General features: G+C 36.7%; 1 protein-coding gene across 2 annotated transcripts in view; it reads left to right on the top strand.

The window, feature by feature from the left end:
• Positions 1 to 15773, top strand: part of LOC144978747 (uncharacterized) — a 41912-nt gene that overhangs the window by 20286 nt on the left and 5853 nt on the right. For both annotated transcript variants that reach the window (XM_078925181.1, XM_078925182.1), the window contains 7 exons: positions 2979 to 3131; positions 4459 to 4572; positions 5270 to 5416; positions 6449 to 6641; positions 11971 to 12074; positions 12476 to 12521; positions 14780 to 14919. In XM_078925181.1, coding sequence (XP_078781307.1) covers positions 2979 to 3131; positions 4459 to 4572; positions 5270 to 5416; positions 6449 to 6641; positions 11971 to 12074; positions 12476 to 12521; positions 14780 to 14919 — 897 coding nt within the window. The remainder of the gene's footprint in view (positions 1 to 2978; positions 3132 to 4458; positions 4573 to 5269; positions 5417 to 6448; positions 6642 to 11970; positions 12075 to 12475; positions 12522 to 14779; positions 14920 to 15773) is intronic.

Raw genomic sequence — 15773 nt, 5'->3', positions numbered from 1 at the left:
CTCGTCTCTTGACCTAAAGGCGTTTCTTTCTTTCTGATCTATAGTTCCTGCCTTTTCACCTTTCAGTGTAGGGCCACTTTAAAGTGAAATTACTCTAGACCAAGGCATTAGCCAAGCAGGTGGTCAGCCCACTGTGACCTTTTGTTACCTTATTGTGGTAGGAATTCATTTTGCCCAGAAAGTGGCCTTTCTGCCTGCTCTTTTAATTTCTTTAACGTTTTTTTTTCTCTGATCCAAAGCAATACCAGATCTGTGCTTAACTATGATTGGTAGCCAGAATTCTTATGTGTGGGTATCTTTTGTGCTTTTCAAGTCAAAACTTTGGCTGATTCCAACACTGCTTAGCAGTAGGGGGTGCAATAAAAATGTTATAATGAAATTATTTTTTTTAAAACCCCTTTATTCATCCCATAGTGGAAATTATTCTCTAGGGTCTATTCCAAGGGTAGATTGAAATAACCCAAGGCGTCAACCGCAGTGCAGTGCCGCAAATTGAGCTAGGGCGAGATGGCTTGCTCAAGTCCACACAGCACAGAGGCTGGTGATCGAACTCGGTACCTTTCCGGTACGAAGCAAAGACCGTAACACTGAGCTAAGCTAACCCCGATTAATTTATTATATCTATATATATATATATATTATTTATTATATATTTATTTATTTTCACAGATTGTCATGCCTAGAGCCAAGGTTTCCACCTTCAATGCTTCCATTAGCAGCATGAAAAGGAAGTCACGGTAAGATGTTTTGAAGAAGGCAAGGGATGCGAAGAAGCAGAAATTTTTTAATGAACCAGAGCCAGCATCCTAATCTTCTGTGACTTCTTCGTCGCAACCAACAGCTTCAGCTTCTGCTTCTTCATCATCAGCTCGTAAGTTGGATTTCTTTGCCTCTACATCTGAGTCCGAGCCTGCATCTTCGTCTTCATTGGAATGTTCCACCATCGTGCAGCTGATTGTATTCCAGGATCTTGTTGATTGTCTTCTCTGCCCATTTTGTTTCCAGTCTACGTTGGAGGTTTCACGTGATTCTTCTGTTGGTCTTGCCATTCGTCTACATTTGTGATTTGTTGGGGAGATGTTTATTTGGAATGACTCAGAATGTAAATGAAAGCATCCATGCTTTGATTTGGTCCAGGTGTCCTAAACATGTGTTTGTAGGGAGACAGCGTTTGGAAATTTCATGTGGGATTGGAGTAGGAGAATTCAACAAGGGAGCAAAGGCATCGCAGGATTTCATTTCGGCAATAGGACTTAGTGTGGGACGACATTTTGTGGAGCATGGGACTAAAAGGGACAATGTTAGGATAAAGAATGCAGACGGAGCAGGTGAATTTGTCTTTAAAAGGAAAAGGGAGATGAGGAGGTTAGCACAGACAAGGGAGGAAGAACGTTTACATCAACTGGAAGGCGGTGAGCAGTATGCTGCAGGCGGCTTCAGATTGCGGAGTCCCAGACGACACGTGACATTGGATGGATTACCTCAAACGGATAAGTACCATTTTTATAAATTCAAAACTAATTGTATCTTTTTTCCACAGGAGAATGATTCTTGGGTTTAAAACAACACAGTTTAGGGGGTTCATGACACTATATTTTGTATAATCTACGAGAAGGTTCGTTTTTTCCCATTTTCTCAAAATGTCATTTTCTTAGGGGGTGGGATAGCAGGGAACAAGATTTCTCAAAAACTGTCTATTCAATTTCTTTTTCCTTTCACACACTTGTGTGTTTATAGTGTGGCTACATTATGTCAGAGGCTTTTGGCAATATAAGCATTATTTTTTTAGATATGGTGGTCCAAAGAGGGTAAAAACTGCGAAAAAGGAAAAATTTTCACAGTTTTACGGATTGAAGACTTCCGGATGCTATAAAATCTTTACTAGGATAAGAATAAAAAAATCCCTCTGATACAATGTAGAACAGTATTAAAGACACCTACATAGCAAGTTTCAGTGAAATTGAATAGAAACTTTTTGAGAAAAGTTGTTCCCAAAATCTGAAGTTTTCGGGGCTGGGTACCCCTAAAATGCCACCTCATACGCACCGATAGTGGAAATTATTCCAAAAAGTCTTTAGAAATATGCTTGGACACACATAATACTGCAGAAAAAGCATTGAAAATATAATTTTTGATAAAACTTAATAAAATTGTCCTTATTGTGACAGTACCCCCTTAATGCTTTGTGAATAACAAATAACAGGTATGCCCTTTTTCGGGCTAAAGGCGGGAAACCGTATTTTAAAAATTTCCCCTCTGACCTTGTTCAGTATTGGTGAGCTGCTTTTTTTTAAAGTTGTGAAAGCATTGATTGTTTAAAGGCAACAGTCAAGGGGAAGCTAGACGGAAATGCATCCTTTTCTATATGAGAGTGATAGCATTTGATGAAAAGAGGCTTTGCACAAAATGATGATTTTTAGCAAAGTACATCCCGGATATAAATTGGTAAGAAGACTTTTATTATATTTATTTATTCATCTGTGTATTTTTCAATGGTCACACAAATAAACTGAATCCTATATTAAAAATGATGTTGACACTTGAATTTTTGTCAAATTTGCAATGGTGTATAAGAATCAATATATATATATATATATATATATATATATATATATATATATATATATATATATATTATATATATATATATATATATATATATATATATATATAGGGAATGAGATTAGCGGAAGAGTAGTGTCCCTTGATTGGACGTCACTGGCGGAAAAGTTATTAGAGAGAGAGCGTCATGTTGGTTGTGCGCATGCGTCTCTAGTCCTCACTTCTGGAGACACTTCACTGAAAGCGAGGACGAGAGAGACGCATGTGCAAAACCATGTTGACGTTCTCTCTATAAGGTGATCAAGGGACACTACTCTTCCGCTAATCTCATTCCCTATCCATATATATATATATATATATATATTTTATTTATTTATTTCTTTTTTTTCTTTTTTTTTCTTTTTGCTCATCTTTAGTTGCTGCGTCTGATTCCTGGAGTGTGTAACCTACTTAACGCCAGTACTGGTAAGTCTATGTTGATGTCATCCTTGGGGAATGTTGTTCTCTCTACAAAGTTTGATGAGAGGACTGAGGAGAATATGGTCCAATTGTTGAATCTACTGTCACAGGTTGGTTGCCCCATTGTGTTCTTTGAGTTTTAATTTGTTTTCTGTACTGCTTGACAGACTTTTATATTATTTTTATAGCATTCTATTTTAATTGAGGATTTGTTCGTTTCTAAGCATTAACCAATCAGACTTTCTTCCGGCCGTTCACCCTGTTCCATCTCCTTGACTATTTATTTCCAGTCAAATAGAAAAGGCCTGAGCTACCCTTAGTACACGCCAAACACAGAAATAATTCAGGTCCAGTAAGTGAGTATATCTCACAATATTTTGATACACTGATGAAGGAATTGCATCACAACACCTAATGACACCTGCATTTTATTCAATGATCTGTGTTAAAATTGCGATTAATGCTCAGGATCTGTGGGTTGTTTGCTTTGGGTGATAGGCAAGTCATTAAGGTGGCTATGGGTCTTCTGTTTGGTTATCGGTTGATTTCAGTGGCAAAATATACTTTATTAAAAATTTTTTTAGATATGTTCTGTTGTACACAGAGTCAAAATAGAGGAAATTACTTTGGGAGAATCGTAGGATTTCAGTCTTTTAGAGGTTCCCATTGTGGCAGGTTTGGCTGTAATAATAATAATAATAATAATAATAATAATAATAATAATAATAATAATAATAATAATAATTATAATGATAAAAAAAAGAAGATAATGATAAAAATTTATATACTACTACTACTACTACTACTACTACTACTACTACTACTACTACTACTACTACTACTACTACCACTACTACTACTACTACTACTATACTACTACTACTACTATTACTATGCTACTCTAGTACTACTACTACTACTACTAATACTACTACTACTACTACTACTACTACTACTACTACTACTACTACTACTACTACTACTACTACTACTACTACTACTACTACTACTACTACTACTACTACTACTACTACTACTACTACTACTACTACTACTACTACTACTACTACTACTACTACTACTACTACTACTACTACTACTACTACTACTACTACTACTACTACTACTACTACTACTACTAACTATATAATAATAATAATAATAATAATAATAATAATAATAATATAATAATAATAATAATAATAATAATAATAATAATAATAATAATAATAATAATAATAATAATAATAATAATAATAATAATAATAACAATTTTAATAGTATCCATAATAATGTTTTATCCCAAAAAAGATAATATGTGTACAGACATGAGGTATTAAAACATGAATCATGTGGATAAAACAAGTTAAAAAGTGTGCAAAGAAGACTAAATTTATGTAGATAATAATGTTCTCGATATAATTATACTTTTCACAGGGCTATGAGCGGCTACTGGATTCCAAATCTAATATCAGTCACTGGTTTAGTGATGGAGTTTTCACAGTCACAGAATTCATGGACACTGTCATCCTACCTGCTTTTGAGAGAAAGGTGAGTGAATGTTATTTATTACCTTTTAAAACAGGATTCAATTTTTAGACTTCTTATCTACTAATTTTAATCAGGAGAACAACTGTTCTTGTGGATAGGTGATTTTCAGCTCTGAATCTTTTAACTATACTATCATTTTCCTTTTTCCTTTTCTGATACATTTCAGGGGACAGCGTGTCTCAGTGGTACGGTCTTTGCTTCGTACCCGAAAGGTACCGAGTTCGGCTACTCGCAGTGTTGTGTGGCCTTGAGCAAGTCATCTGGCCTTAGCTCATTTTGCGGCGCTGCACTGCGGCTGACGCCTGGGTTATTCCAGTCTTCCCTTGGAATAGACCCTAAAGAAAAATCCTCTTAGGGATGAATAAAGGGAATTTATTTATTATTTATTTATTTATTTTAAATTGCACAAACATCTTAGACTTTCTTACTTAAAACTTAACAAAAAAAATAATTAATATTAGCATGTGAGATTAAATTTAAAAAACAACACAATGTCCCCTAAATGTGCTCAAAGTGCTATAAAATACTCATTTTACATCTGAGTTTGGTGACAGAATGTAAGTAAAGAGCCTTCTCCAAGGAATCAAATTTTCAGAGCGGGACTCAAATCAGAGATCATATCATTAGATCACAAAGACTCTTTTTATTTGTTTTAAAAAAATTCAATTAGAAAATTTTATTTTTGTGATCGTTTCAGATGACAAACACCATCAAAGTGAGTGAGACTCTCACCACAAGCCATATCAAGTCTAGTACTGAAGTTGTCATCAATTTACCTATTTCAACCATTTTCCAATGTTTTGCCTGCCTTGTTCAAACTGTCTCTTCTGATAAGCTACACTGTGTGAGTTGAAAGATTACATTCATTAATTGCTTACTCTTTATATAAGTTTCAATAAATGTGGAATGTGTGTTTGGGTATGTGTGTGTGTGTGTGTGTGTGTGTGTGTGTGTGTGTGTGTGTGTGTGTGTGTATTAATAATGCTTCAAGTTCGGATTGATTTGAAGAAAACGAAAAAATATTTTTTAATGTTGAAGACAATCAGGAAAATACCTTTATTTTATTTTGCTTTTGGATATGCACATTCATAGTAAAATTGTGTCTGACTTGGGTTATTTGAAGAAGAAATTACCTGTAAAAGCAGCCTGGCAATGAGCTCTTTGAAAAGGATATTTGCATAAATTTTATTTCATCAGGTCAGCAATATGTACATGAAACCAGACTCTTTTGTGTTGCATTAAATGGACGGTAAACATTAACAACTAACTCGCTATTCTGTGAATATGATGCCAGTCTATCACAGTGTAATTTCTCCTGTAATGGGCAGGGAGGTATTTACTGTGCCATCTATCCCCCTATATCTGTTTTCCAACTTGCTTTCCGTCTTTGTCTTCGGATACCCTAGTTGGGAGGGAAACAGTCAAATGTATAGTTAGTTTTGGGAGATGATATTTTTTTGTCTTGTAAATCATCTTTCTAATATACACTGTAGTAGGGACCTGTGCTTGTGTCTGGATGAGACTTTTAGGTGATCTCAAACTAAGTACTTTGATAGTGTGCTCTTGGAATCTACATCTGTTTCCTATTTGAACCAATTCCCCTTTGTCTTACCTCCGTTTCTTGAGTGCTTGAATTGTAATTCTAAGTCGTACTATTATCCCATTTTCTTCCTTTTTACTGGCGTTGATATGACCTCTATGTGTTGCAAGTGCAGTAAAACCCTTAAAAATATTAAAAACAAAAACTCATTGTAATTTACCCTTATTGATACTTAGAGCTTTTTTCTTGTATTTTTCCTTCTGATTTGTCCACAGGCCTCACATTTTTATCTTACACCAACGCTTTCTCATCAACTTGTCACTTCTTTATCCCCAGCTTCATGGGGTGGTTATGGTTCGATTCCTTGCCACTTTGTGCGTCCATCATTGGCCATTGTTTGTCACGGATGACTCGAGTGACAGTGATGATGGCAGCTTTTTAAGTAAAGGAGGTGATGAAGCCGTTTGGCAAGGGGCCAGGAAATGCATGGACTGCCTGATTGAGAGGCTCAAGATTGAGGATACTCTAGGTAAATGCACAGATCACTCTCATGGCTAGTAAGAGGTATAAGAACAAAAATGAATATAACGTCTTTAAATAAAACCCTAGCAAATTACTTAAAAGAGAATGTTTCGGGCTCAAAATTCTTCTTCAGGCATCAACAAAAGCATATTTGTTACGGTGCATGAGAAAATCAGTCGCTTGGTGAAGAGCTTCGAGCTGAGATATTGTCAATTTTAGTTCGAAGGTCAATTTTTATAAAAAATGAGTTCTTGTCATAAATGGTTAAATCAATCATTTTTATACATATTCGTGAAATATTAAAGTTTAATTTCACTTCTAAATATTTTATTCCAAATATTTTTTACAGCTAGTCTAGTTGAAAAAGTATGAAATTTGAGAAAAGTCGCTCGATATCTTTCCCATTTTTAGATCTCGCGGACGGACATTAGTTTTCTTAGAATCCAGTATGTAATGCATATCAAATTAAAGGGGATTCCCCTGGCTTTCCATTGAAACCTATTGCGCATGAATACATAAAGAATGCTGACCGTGAGAACCTCTGCGCATCCACGACTCGGGACTCGTCAATGGCCAATCGATTGAAGTCGAGTGACTTCGACGAATCTGGGTCACGGCAGTTTGGTACACAAAACAATGCACTCACATATCGAAAAAAAACACATTTTCTCCTCCAAATGCCTTCTTTATCTTTCCTTTGATCGACTCAACATATGCTTTTAATTAATGCACTTATATTTTCTGCAAAATTCATAAAAATTATACAATGGATTTTGCAGATGATCTGGCTCTTTTGTCCCACACCCAGGACCAGATGCAAGCAAAAACCACAATTATAAACAGCCTCTCGGAATCAATTGGTCTTAGAATTCACCCTGCAAAGATTTTAGTGGCCTGGTTGATAATATTTGCTACTTGAGCTGTTGTTCTCTGTGCCATTTTTGTTTGCGGATGTAAAGGTTGTGAATGTAAACAAAGGCTAGACCACGGATCATCATCATCATCATTGCCTTTTTCACCCTGGGTCAGGGTATAGGCCACAGACAAACAGTTTCCATCCTTCTCTATCCTGAGCCAACTTTTTTATCTCATTCCAGGTCTTACCACTTCTCTGTATATCAGCTTCTTTAATTCTTCTCCATGTTCCTCGTGGCCTTCCCCTTGATCTTCTGCCCTGAGGGTTCCAGTCCAATACTTTCTTTGTTATAGTTGAGTCATTCTTTCTAAGCGTGTGTCCAATCCACCTCCATCGTCTTCTTCCTATATCCTCTCCCACTGGTTTCTGCTGTGTTCTTTTCCATACTTCTTCATTTTTTATTCTATCCATCCATTTTATTCTGAGTAGCTTACGCATGCACCTGTTTACAAAAATCTGTACCCTCCTTATACATGCCTGTGATGCGTTCCAAGTTTCACATCCATACAGTAGGACAGACTTCACGTTTGCGTTGAAAAGTCTTAGCTTTAGTTGAAGGGAGATATCTTTAGTTCTCCAAACTCTGTTCAAAGATGTGAATGCAGCCTGTGCCTTTCCTATTCGTGCTTTCACCTCTGCTTCCGTGCCTCCATCCTTGTCAATTATACTTCCGAGATAGCAGAAAGTGTCTATATCTTCGAGTTCCTGATCTTTTACTTTGATCTGCTCCCTTTGACGCGTACCTATCCTCAAGACCTTTGACTTTGCAGGGTGTATTCTTAGACCAATTGATTCCGAGAGGCTGTTTATAATTGTGGTTTTTGCTTGCATCTGGTCCTGGGTGTGGGACAAAAGAGCCAGATCATCTGCAAAATCCAGATCATCCAACTGTGTCCAGGGGTCCACTGTATCCCATTTCTTCTCCCTTTGGAGGTTTCCTTCATTAGCCAATCAATGGCAAGGATGAACAGGAATGGAGAGAGCAAGCATCCCTGCTTGACACCAGTCTTAATTTCAAAGCTGTCAGTAAGCTGATCTTCATGTACAACCCTGCAACTTGATCCTTCATACATTTCCTTAATGAGGTTTACTATCTTTTCAGGGAGTCCATAATGTGCCAGAATTTTCCACAATGTTGCTCTGTCAATACTGTCGAAAGCCTTCTCGTAATCCAGAAAGTTGACAATAAGAGGAGAGTTCCATTCTATAGACTGTTCCACTATGACTCGCAGAGAGGCAATCTGGTCGGTGGTTGAACGGTTTTTCCGAAAACCTGCCTGTTCGTCCCGCAGTTTAGCATCTGTTGCATTCTTCATTCTCTCTAAAATAATACGGTTGAAAACCTTTCCTGGGATAGAAAGATAAGATGTCCTTCCTTCCAATCCTTTGGGAATATCCCGTCATTCCAGATTCTCTCAAATAGTGGGTGCAGGGCCTCAGCATTTCTTTCCGCATCAACTTTTAGAGCCTCCGGTGGAATCTGGTCTGGTCCAGCAGCTTTCCCCCTTTTCATCTTGTTAATGGCACCCACAATCTCTGCTATCGATGGTGGATCACAGCTAATTGGTAGCTCATTCCTTGCAGGCAAAATTTCTGGCTGGTTGTCTGGTGGTGGTCTGTTCAGAAGGCAGTTGAAATGTTCCCTCCATCGTTCAGATTGAGCCTCTTTTCCAAAAATAGTTTTCCCATCTTTGTCTTTGACTGGTACCTCTGGTTTCCCATATTTTCCAGCAAGTGTCTTGGTAGTTTGATAAAGGATCCTCGTGTGTCCTCCAGTCGCTGCTGCTTCTGCTTTCTCTGCAAGTCTGTTCATGAATGCTTCCTTGTCTTTCTTCACAGATCTTTTGACTTCCTTAGCTATGGCTCGATACTGCTCTTGTGCATCCAGTCTTGAAGCCCTTGTTCGGCTTGCATTCACTTGTTCCTTCCTTGTTCTCCTCTTTTCAATAAGGTCCAAGGTGGTTGGACTTATCCGTTCTTTATGTTCCGATTTCTTTACCCCCAATACCTCGTGGCAAGTTGTTATGTAGACTTCCTTGATCTTTGCCCAATGTGACTCTACATCTATGTCCTCCTCGAGCTCAGTAAGAGGTTGGAATCTATTACTCAATTGTAGTTTGAATTCCTCATTCTTTTCCCCATCAAGTGCATTCACCTCGAATTTTCTTCTGTATGTGATCTGGCCCCGTGTTTTCTGTCGGAGCTTAAGCTTTGCCAATAGCAGGTGGTGGTCTGATCCAACATCTGCCCCTCTCCGTACTGTCACATCTTCCAATGAACGTCTGAATCTACGAGAGATACAAAAATGATCAATCTGATTCTCTGTCATACCATCTGGTGAGACCCAAGTTGCTTTGTGGATCCTCTTATGGGGGAACACTGATCCTCCAATCACCAAACTGTTGAATGCACAAAAATTTGCAAATCTCTCATCATTCATTTCTCCCATGCCATGACGTCCCATGATACTTTCATAGCCTACGTTATCCTGTCCCACTTTTGCATTAGCATCTCCCATCAATATGTTGATGTCTTTCCTTGGCAACTTGTCAATGACTTGTTGTAGCAGACCATAAAATGTATCTTTGTCCTCATCTGTTGCATCATTTGTTGGGGCATAGATCTGTACAATGTTCATGCTGATCTTCTTACTCCGTGTTGTAAAGGATGCCATGATGATCCTTTCTCCGCATTGTTCCCATCCTCTCAGTGACTTCTGGGCAAACTTGCTTAGAATTATTCCTACTCCCTGTGTATGAATCCCGTCCCCTCTCCCTGAATATAAAATCTTCTCCCCAGACTTGAGGTGTTTCTGTCCGGATTGTATCCAGTGGGTTTCGCTTACTCCAAGTATATGCAGCCTGTATCTTCTCATCTCAGTCACAACTTGAGAGCTTTTTCCTGCTTCATACATGGTGCGAATGTTCCACGACGCAATTCGAAGCTGCTTGTTTGGCGAAGACGTCATCGGGTCAGCAGAGTCCTTTCGGCTTTGTCTGTTGTCCTTCATAAATTCTGTAATTCCAGAAACTCTTCGGTCGCCCAAGCTAAAAAAAGGATTTGGTTTGTCTGTCTGTGTTTCTGTAACGGTTTGAGTTTAACGGAAAGGGGTGTTAACCCTTTGCCAACCCCCAACCTGGAGGACCAGGTGACTCAAAGATGGGGGAATCACACACCATTAGTCGCCTTTTACGACACGCTGGCTTGGCGTTGGGCTATTCTTGACCCTCTCAGTTGAGGGACCCCGGACACCACACGGGGCGTAACATAGTTGGAGAAAATAATTGAGTAAAAATGACTGTCAGCATTGTATGGAGGAATATTAAATATTTCATTACCCGATTGCCGGATTTGTATTTTGCTTGATTACATTCGGTATTTGACTACTATTATTTAACCAATATCATAAGATGATATCATAATACAATTGATGACTGGTTTTGCAAAAAGGGTCAATAAATTTTTCCACTTTTCAACATTTCCCTCCATGAGCTAAATTGAAATCTAAACTTTATTTTAAGAATCAATCGACACAAGAATTTTCTGAAATTGAAACAATGTTAACGTCTATTCACAATAAAATAATAGGCTCAAAGAGAGACTCTAGGGGAAGTAATCCTCATTATCTCATAGTCAGAAAAATTGAAATAACCAGTTTTGGAAAACCACTCTTCATTTGTCTACTGCAATAGAGGAAACAAAGTGGAAGTGTGATTCAAGTCATTTCTTGGGGTATAAGTATTTAGCTGTTGGCGATGAACAATTCTTCTTCAATAACCCTTTTTTTCTTCTTTGGTCCTGATTTTTGTACCACCCCTCTCAAAAAGTTTCTCCCATAGGTACACTGTCTGAGTAATAAAGAGAATTGAAACCAGGGCTCTCTCGTAAACCTTTTATTGGCAAGACTACATTTGGTTTATTTCATCATAATCTCCCCTTTTCTGGTAACCTATTTCCACCAAGTAAATGTAAAGGCGACATGATTGTTGAGTTGCATATTATTCTCTGCTCTCTCAGTCACACATCCTGGTTGCTGCTCTTGGTGATAAGATTGATATATAATAATATTGGATAGCTCAGTTGGTGGAGTACTTACTTCCTATGCATAGGGACTGAGATTGTACCAGAGTGCGGTCGAGATTTACTTCTGATCCCTCTGTACACCCAGCAGTGATTGGGTTGATGGGTCTTTTAGATCTAGCATAAACTACTTTGCAATATACAATCGTCCTTTCAAAAGGGTAGCAAGCTATTGCTATTGTCCTTTTAACTGTTAGATTACAAATCAAACCTTTCTTTTGAAAGGCCAAGGTTGTAGAGGGCTGAGCATGTTTTTTTGTGTGTTTTAAAAAAAATTGTAATCATTGCAGTGCAGAACATCACAGCAGATTCCATTTATCGTTATCATTTTATTTTAAAGATTCTGCAAGTCTTGATTGGTTGCTGGACAAGTCTTATCACCAAGATGGTCTTCCTTGTCTAGTCTTGGTCTACCCATTGTTGCAACAACATTCGGATTTACAGGTTTGTTTGGTTTTAATTCCCTCAAGAATGGACATTTTTATTATTATTTTTTCTTTCTGTTTTTTTTTTTTTTTGTGATCCAAAATTTTTGAGAAATTCAACAGTTGAGGATTTTTTTATTAATTTTTTTTTTTTGAGTTCAAGAAGCTAGATTGATACTCTTCCCTCCAAATTTCATAGTTCAGGTTTTAAAATAAATTTTACCGGTTGAGGCGATGGGTCACATTTATTATCATTTTTTAATTGGTCAAAAATATTTTGCAATCTCATATCAGTTGTCATTTTTTAATAGTCACAGCTTTATAGTTTATAATGATTTTAATGAATATAGTAACAGTTTATATTTCTAATCAGTATGTCTTAATCTCCATAGTAATTTTGTTTTCCCAATTTCCTAACAGATGATCTCTATTCTGGAACTTTTGGTTAAAGAAAACTTGGATGGATGTAAGTTTTTCTAATCTTTTCAATTTTTATTTATATTACCTCAACCAGTTCGATGGATATGTATAATTTTTAGTTTTATTTATTTATTTTATTTTTTTTTAATGACACTGCCAAGAAATTTTATTTTGTCTATCTGGATTTATGCAAAAACTGCTTTTATTGTTGGCTGCAAAATGTTCCGTGTAAAATATTTTGTTCTTTTTTGAAGCTTTTATTTTTTATTTATTTATTTATTTTGGTTCTTTCCAGAGACTCAAAATCAAAAGACTCACAACCTATTGTCCAATAGGAAAGCAGAGTTAAGCAAGTTTGCACTCACTGTTGCCCATATACGAGCAATGACCATGCTTAATTTCTTGATTTTCTCCAGCTGAGACTTGTTGTAGTCATAATTTTGATACCAATTTGATAACCTATGCTATATACGGCTCGGTATTTATGGTGTGGTGGTAATGCATCTGGAAAGACTTTCCATTCAAGTTGGTATTTATGATATGGTGATAATGCATCTGGAAAGACTTTCCATTCAAGTTGGTATTTATGGTGTGGTGATAATGCATCTGGAAAGACTTTCCATTCAAGTTGGTATTTATGATATGGTGATAATGCATCTGGAAAGACTTTCCATTCAAGTTGGTATTTATGGTGTGGTGGTTATGCATCTGGAAAGACTTTCCATTCAAGTTGGTATTTATGATATGGTGATAATGCATCTGGAAAGACTTTCCATTCAATTTGGTATTTATGGTGTGGTGGTTATGCATCTGGAAAGACTTTCCATTCAAGTTGGTATTTATGGTGTGGTGGTTATGCATCTGGAAAGACTTTCCATTCAAGTTGGTATTTATGATATGGTGATAATGCATCTGGAAAGACTTTCCATTCAAGTTGGTATTTATGGTGTGGTGATAATGCATCTGGAAAGACTTTCCATTCAAGTTGGTATTTATGGTGTGGTGATAATGCATCTGGAAAGACTTTCCATTCAAGTTGGTATTTATGGTGTGGTGGTTATGCATCTGGAAAGACTTTCCATTCAATTTGAAATCCTTGTTTGAATTCTTTTCCAGTCATCCTTGTGGTTAAATGACCTCATCGTTTGACACACCTTTTTTTCTATCCTCTTGGAGAATTGAATGAGCCCTGCACGCCATAGTAAACTTTGAATAAGTGCTGTGTTTATTTATGAAATAGTTATGCATTTCTTCTGGGAAGACCAATATATACATTACAACATGCAAGTAATGGTTTGTTAAAATACAGGGTGTCCATAAAATCTTTTCCTGACCTCTCAGACTCATTATTTTAAAACGTTATAAGTATTTGCATCCGGTTTTCACCATCATATAAGGAAAAGTCATACATTTATGCCCATTGGTCATCCACCAAAGTTAGCAAAATAAACATGAACTTAAAAGACTTCATTTTTCTCTCCTATTTCAAAATCACAAAATGCGAAAAAATTCTCTTTGTCAAATGTGATTGCATGAAACAAAATCACCAAAATTATCCCAACAACGTTTTATAGCCCAGTTTGGCAGACCATTTCAGGACATGAAAACGATTTTAAAAACGAACAAACAAAACTGGTATTCTAAATTTGCTGAGACAAAATTGATGTTTAGTGTGGGCTGATACATGAAAGAGCTATAGGCCTGTCTTTCTTTACCATGAAAACTATTACTGTAAAGGTCTATTTTGATATGCTAGAATTTTATGCTGCATCCCTTCTATGTGACTATCAGCCATAGAATATTTTTCAGTAAGTCAGTGTTCCTCCACCTTGGAGACAGGGCGTTCACGGATTTCTAAACATGTTTTCAGACAGCTTGGTCACATAGGTCACCGAGTATTTCTTCATATGACGTTTTCCTATCTGGCTCCATCAGATACATTATTTATTCAGCTTCCATACCAGATGTTAGAACGTTTACCATGCAATAAAAGATCTGTTATTGAATCTATCACACCACAAAAGTTACAAAACACATGGAAAGAACTCGAAAATAGGTTGAATTTGCTTGTAGGTAGCCATGGCAACCATGTTGAGGTGCAATGAGTAAAAGATAATGGTGAACAACATGTAAAGCATTTATGTATTCATTGGTCAATGTTTAAAGTATATTGGCTGTGACGTTTTTCTGATAAAGATGTTATTTAACAGGGAGAGACTTAATGGACACTGTGTATCACTTTCGTTTATTAAAAATAGGAATGTTTTTTCTTGATCCTTTTTTATTTCCACTTTTTTCCCACAGATTCTATTCTAAATCTTCTACTGGGCCTTGGCCAAGTCAACGAAGCTATTTGCCAGACTATGACAAACTTTATTGATAGGGATGACATCACACCATTGATATCCATAACCAGGCAACAGTTTATTTCTCTTGTCGCTAAGGTACTCTACTGGGTGGGGTCTCTTGTCCTCCCAAAGTGGGCAGGGAGGCACTTACTATGTCCTCTACCTCCCTAAATCTGTTTTCCAACTTGCTGAGTCTTTGTCATGGATTAAGATTTCTTACTTTTGTCCTGACCTGGGCCAGAATCCTTGGCTGGGAGGGAAACAGTCCAATGCATTATTATAGTTTTGGGAGATGATTTTTTCCCCTTTTAAATCATCTCTCTGTAATGTACTATTATATCTTGTGTTGTGAATAAAATGATTTGTAGATATTTGACTGCATTCCTCTTAGTGTGATTCTGCCTTTGTATCTGGATGAGACTTTTAGATGATCTCAAACTAAGCACACTGATAGTATGCTCTTTGAATCTGCATCTGTTCTCTATTTGAACCATTCCCCAATATTTTACTTAGTCTCATGTGCTTTCAATTGTAAATCTATAATTCTCTTGACAGTATCCCATCTTCTTCGTTTTTAATGGCACTGACAAAATCTAAATCTAAGGTGATGTAAAACCCTGAAAAAACATTATACATTAGTTACTTTAACTGGATAACCATCAATAGTACAACACTTCTTTATTATTTGTTATGATATTAGCACTGCCTCCTTAAGGAAAAAGACCATATGTGGCCTATTATTCCAAGTAAACATACAGTCTTTTTTAAGACGACAGAGCAAATTGATGGACTTAAAATTGCTAGTCTTACTGTTTGGTTGTGTGGTGTTCAACTCAATAGCGATAAAAAAGAAAAAAAAAATCAACAACAAACAAATAATACAACTCAAGATATTTATGCAATGATATTTTATTATTATAAACAGAAATTGATGGAGCATGCTGAGTTAT

This window comes from Berghia stephanieae, chromosome 8, assembly GCF_034508935.2.
Source record: "Berghia stephanieae isolate SIO BIC M18660-M18661 chromosome 8, UCSD_Bste_1.3, whole genome shotgun sequence".
In the NCBI taxonomy this organism is placed as follows: domain Eukaryota; kingdom Metazoa; phylum Mollusca; class Gastropoda; order Nudibranchia; family Aeolidiidae; genus Berghia; species Berghia stephanieae.
This window is presented reverse-complemented; position numbering and strand designations above follow the sequence as displayed.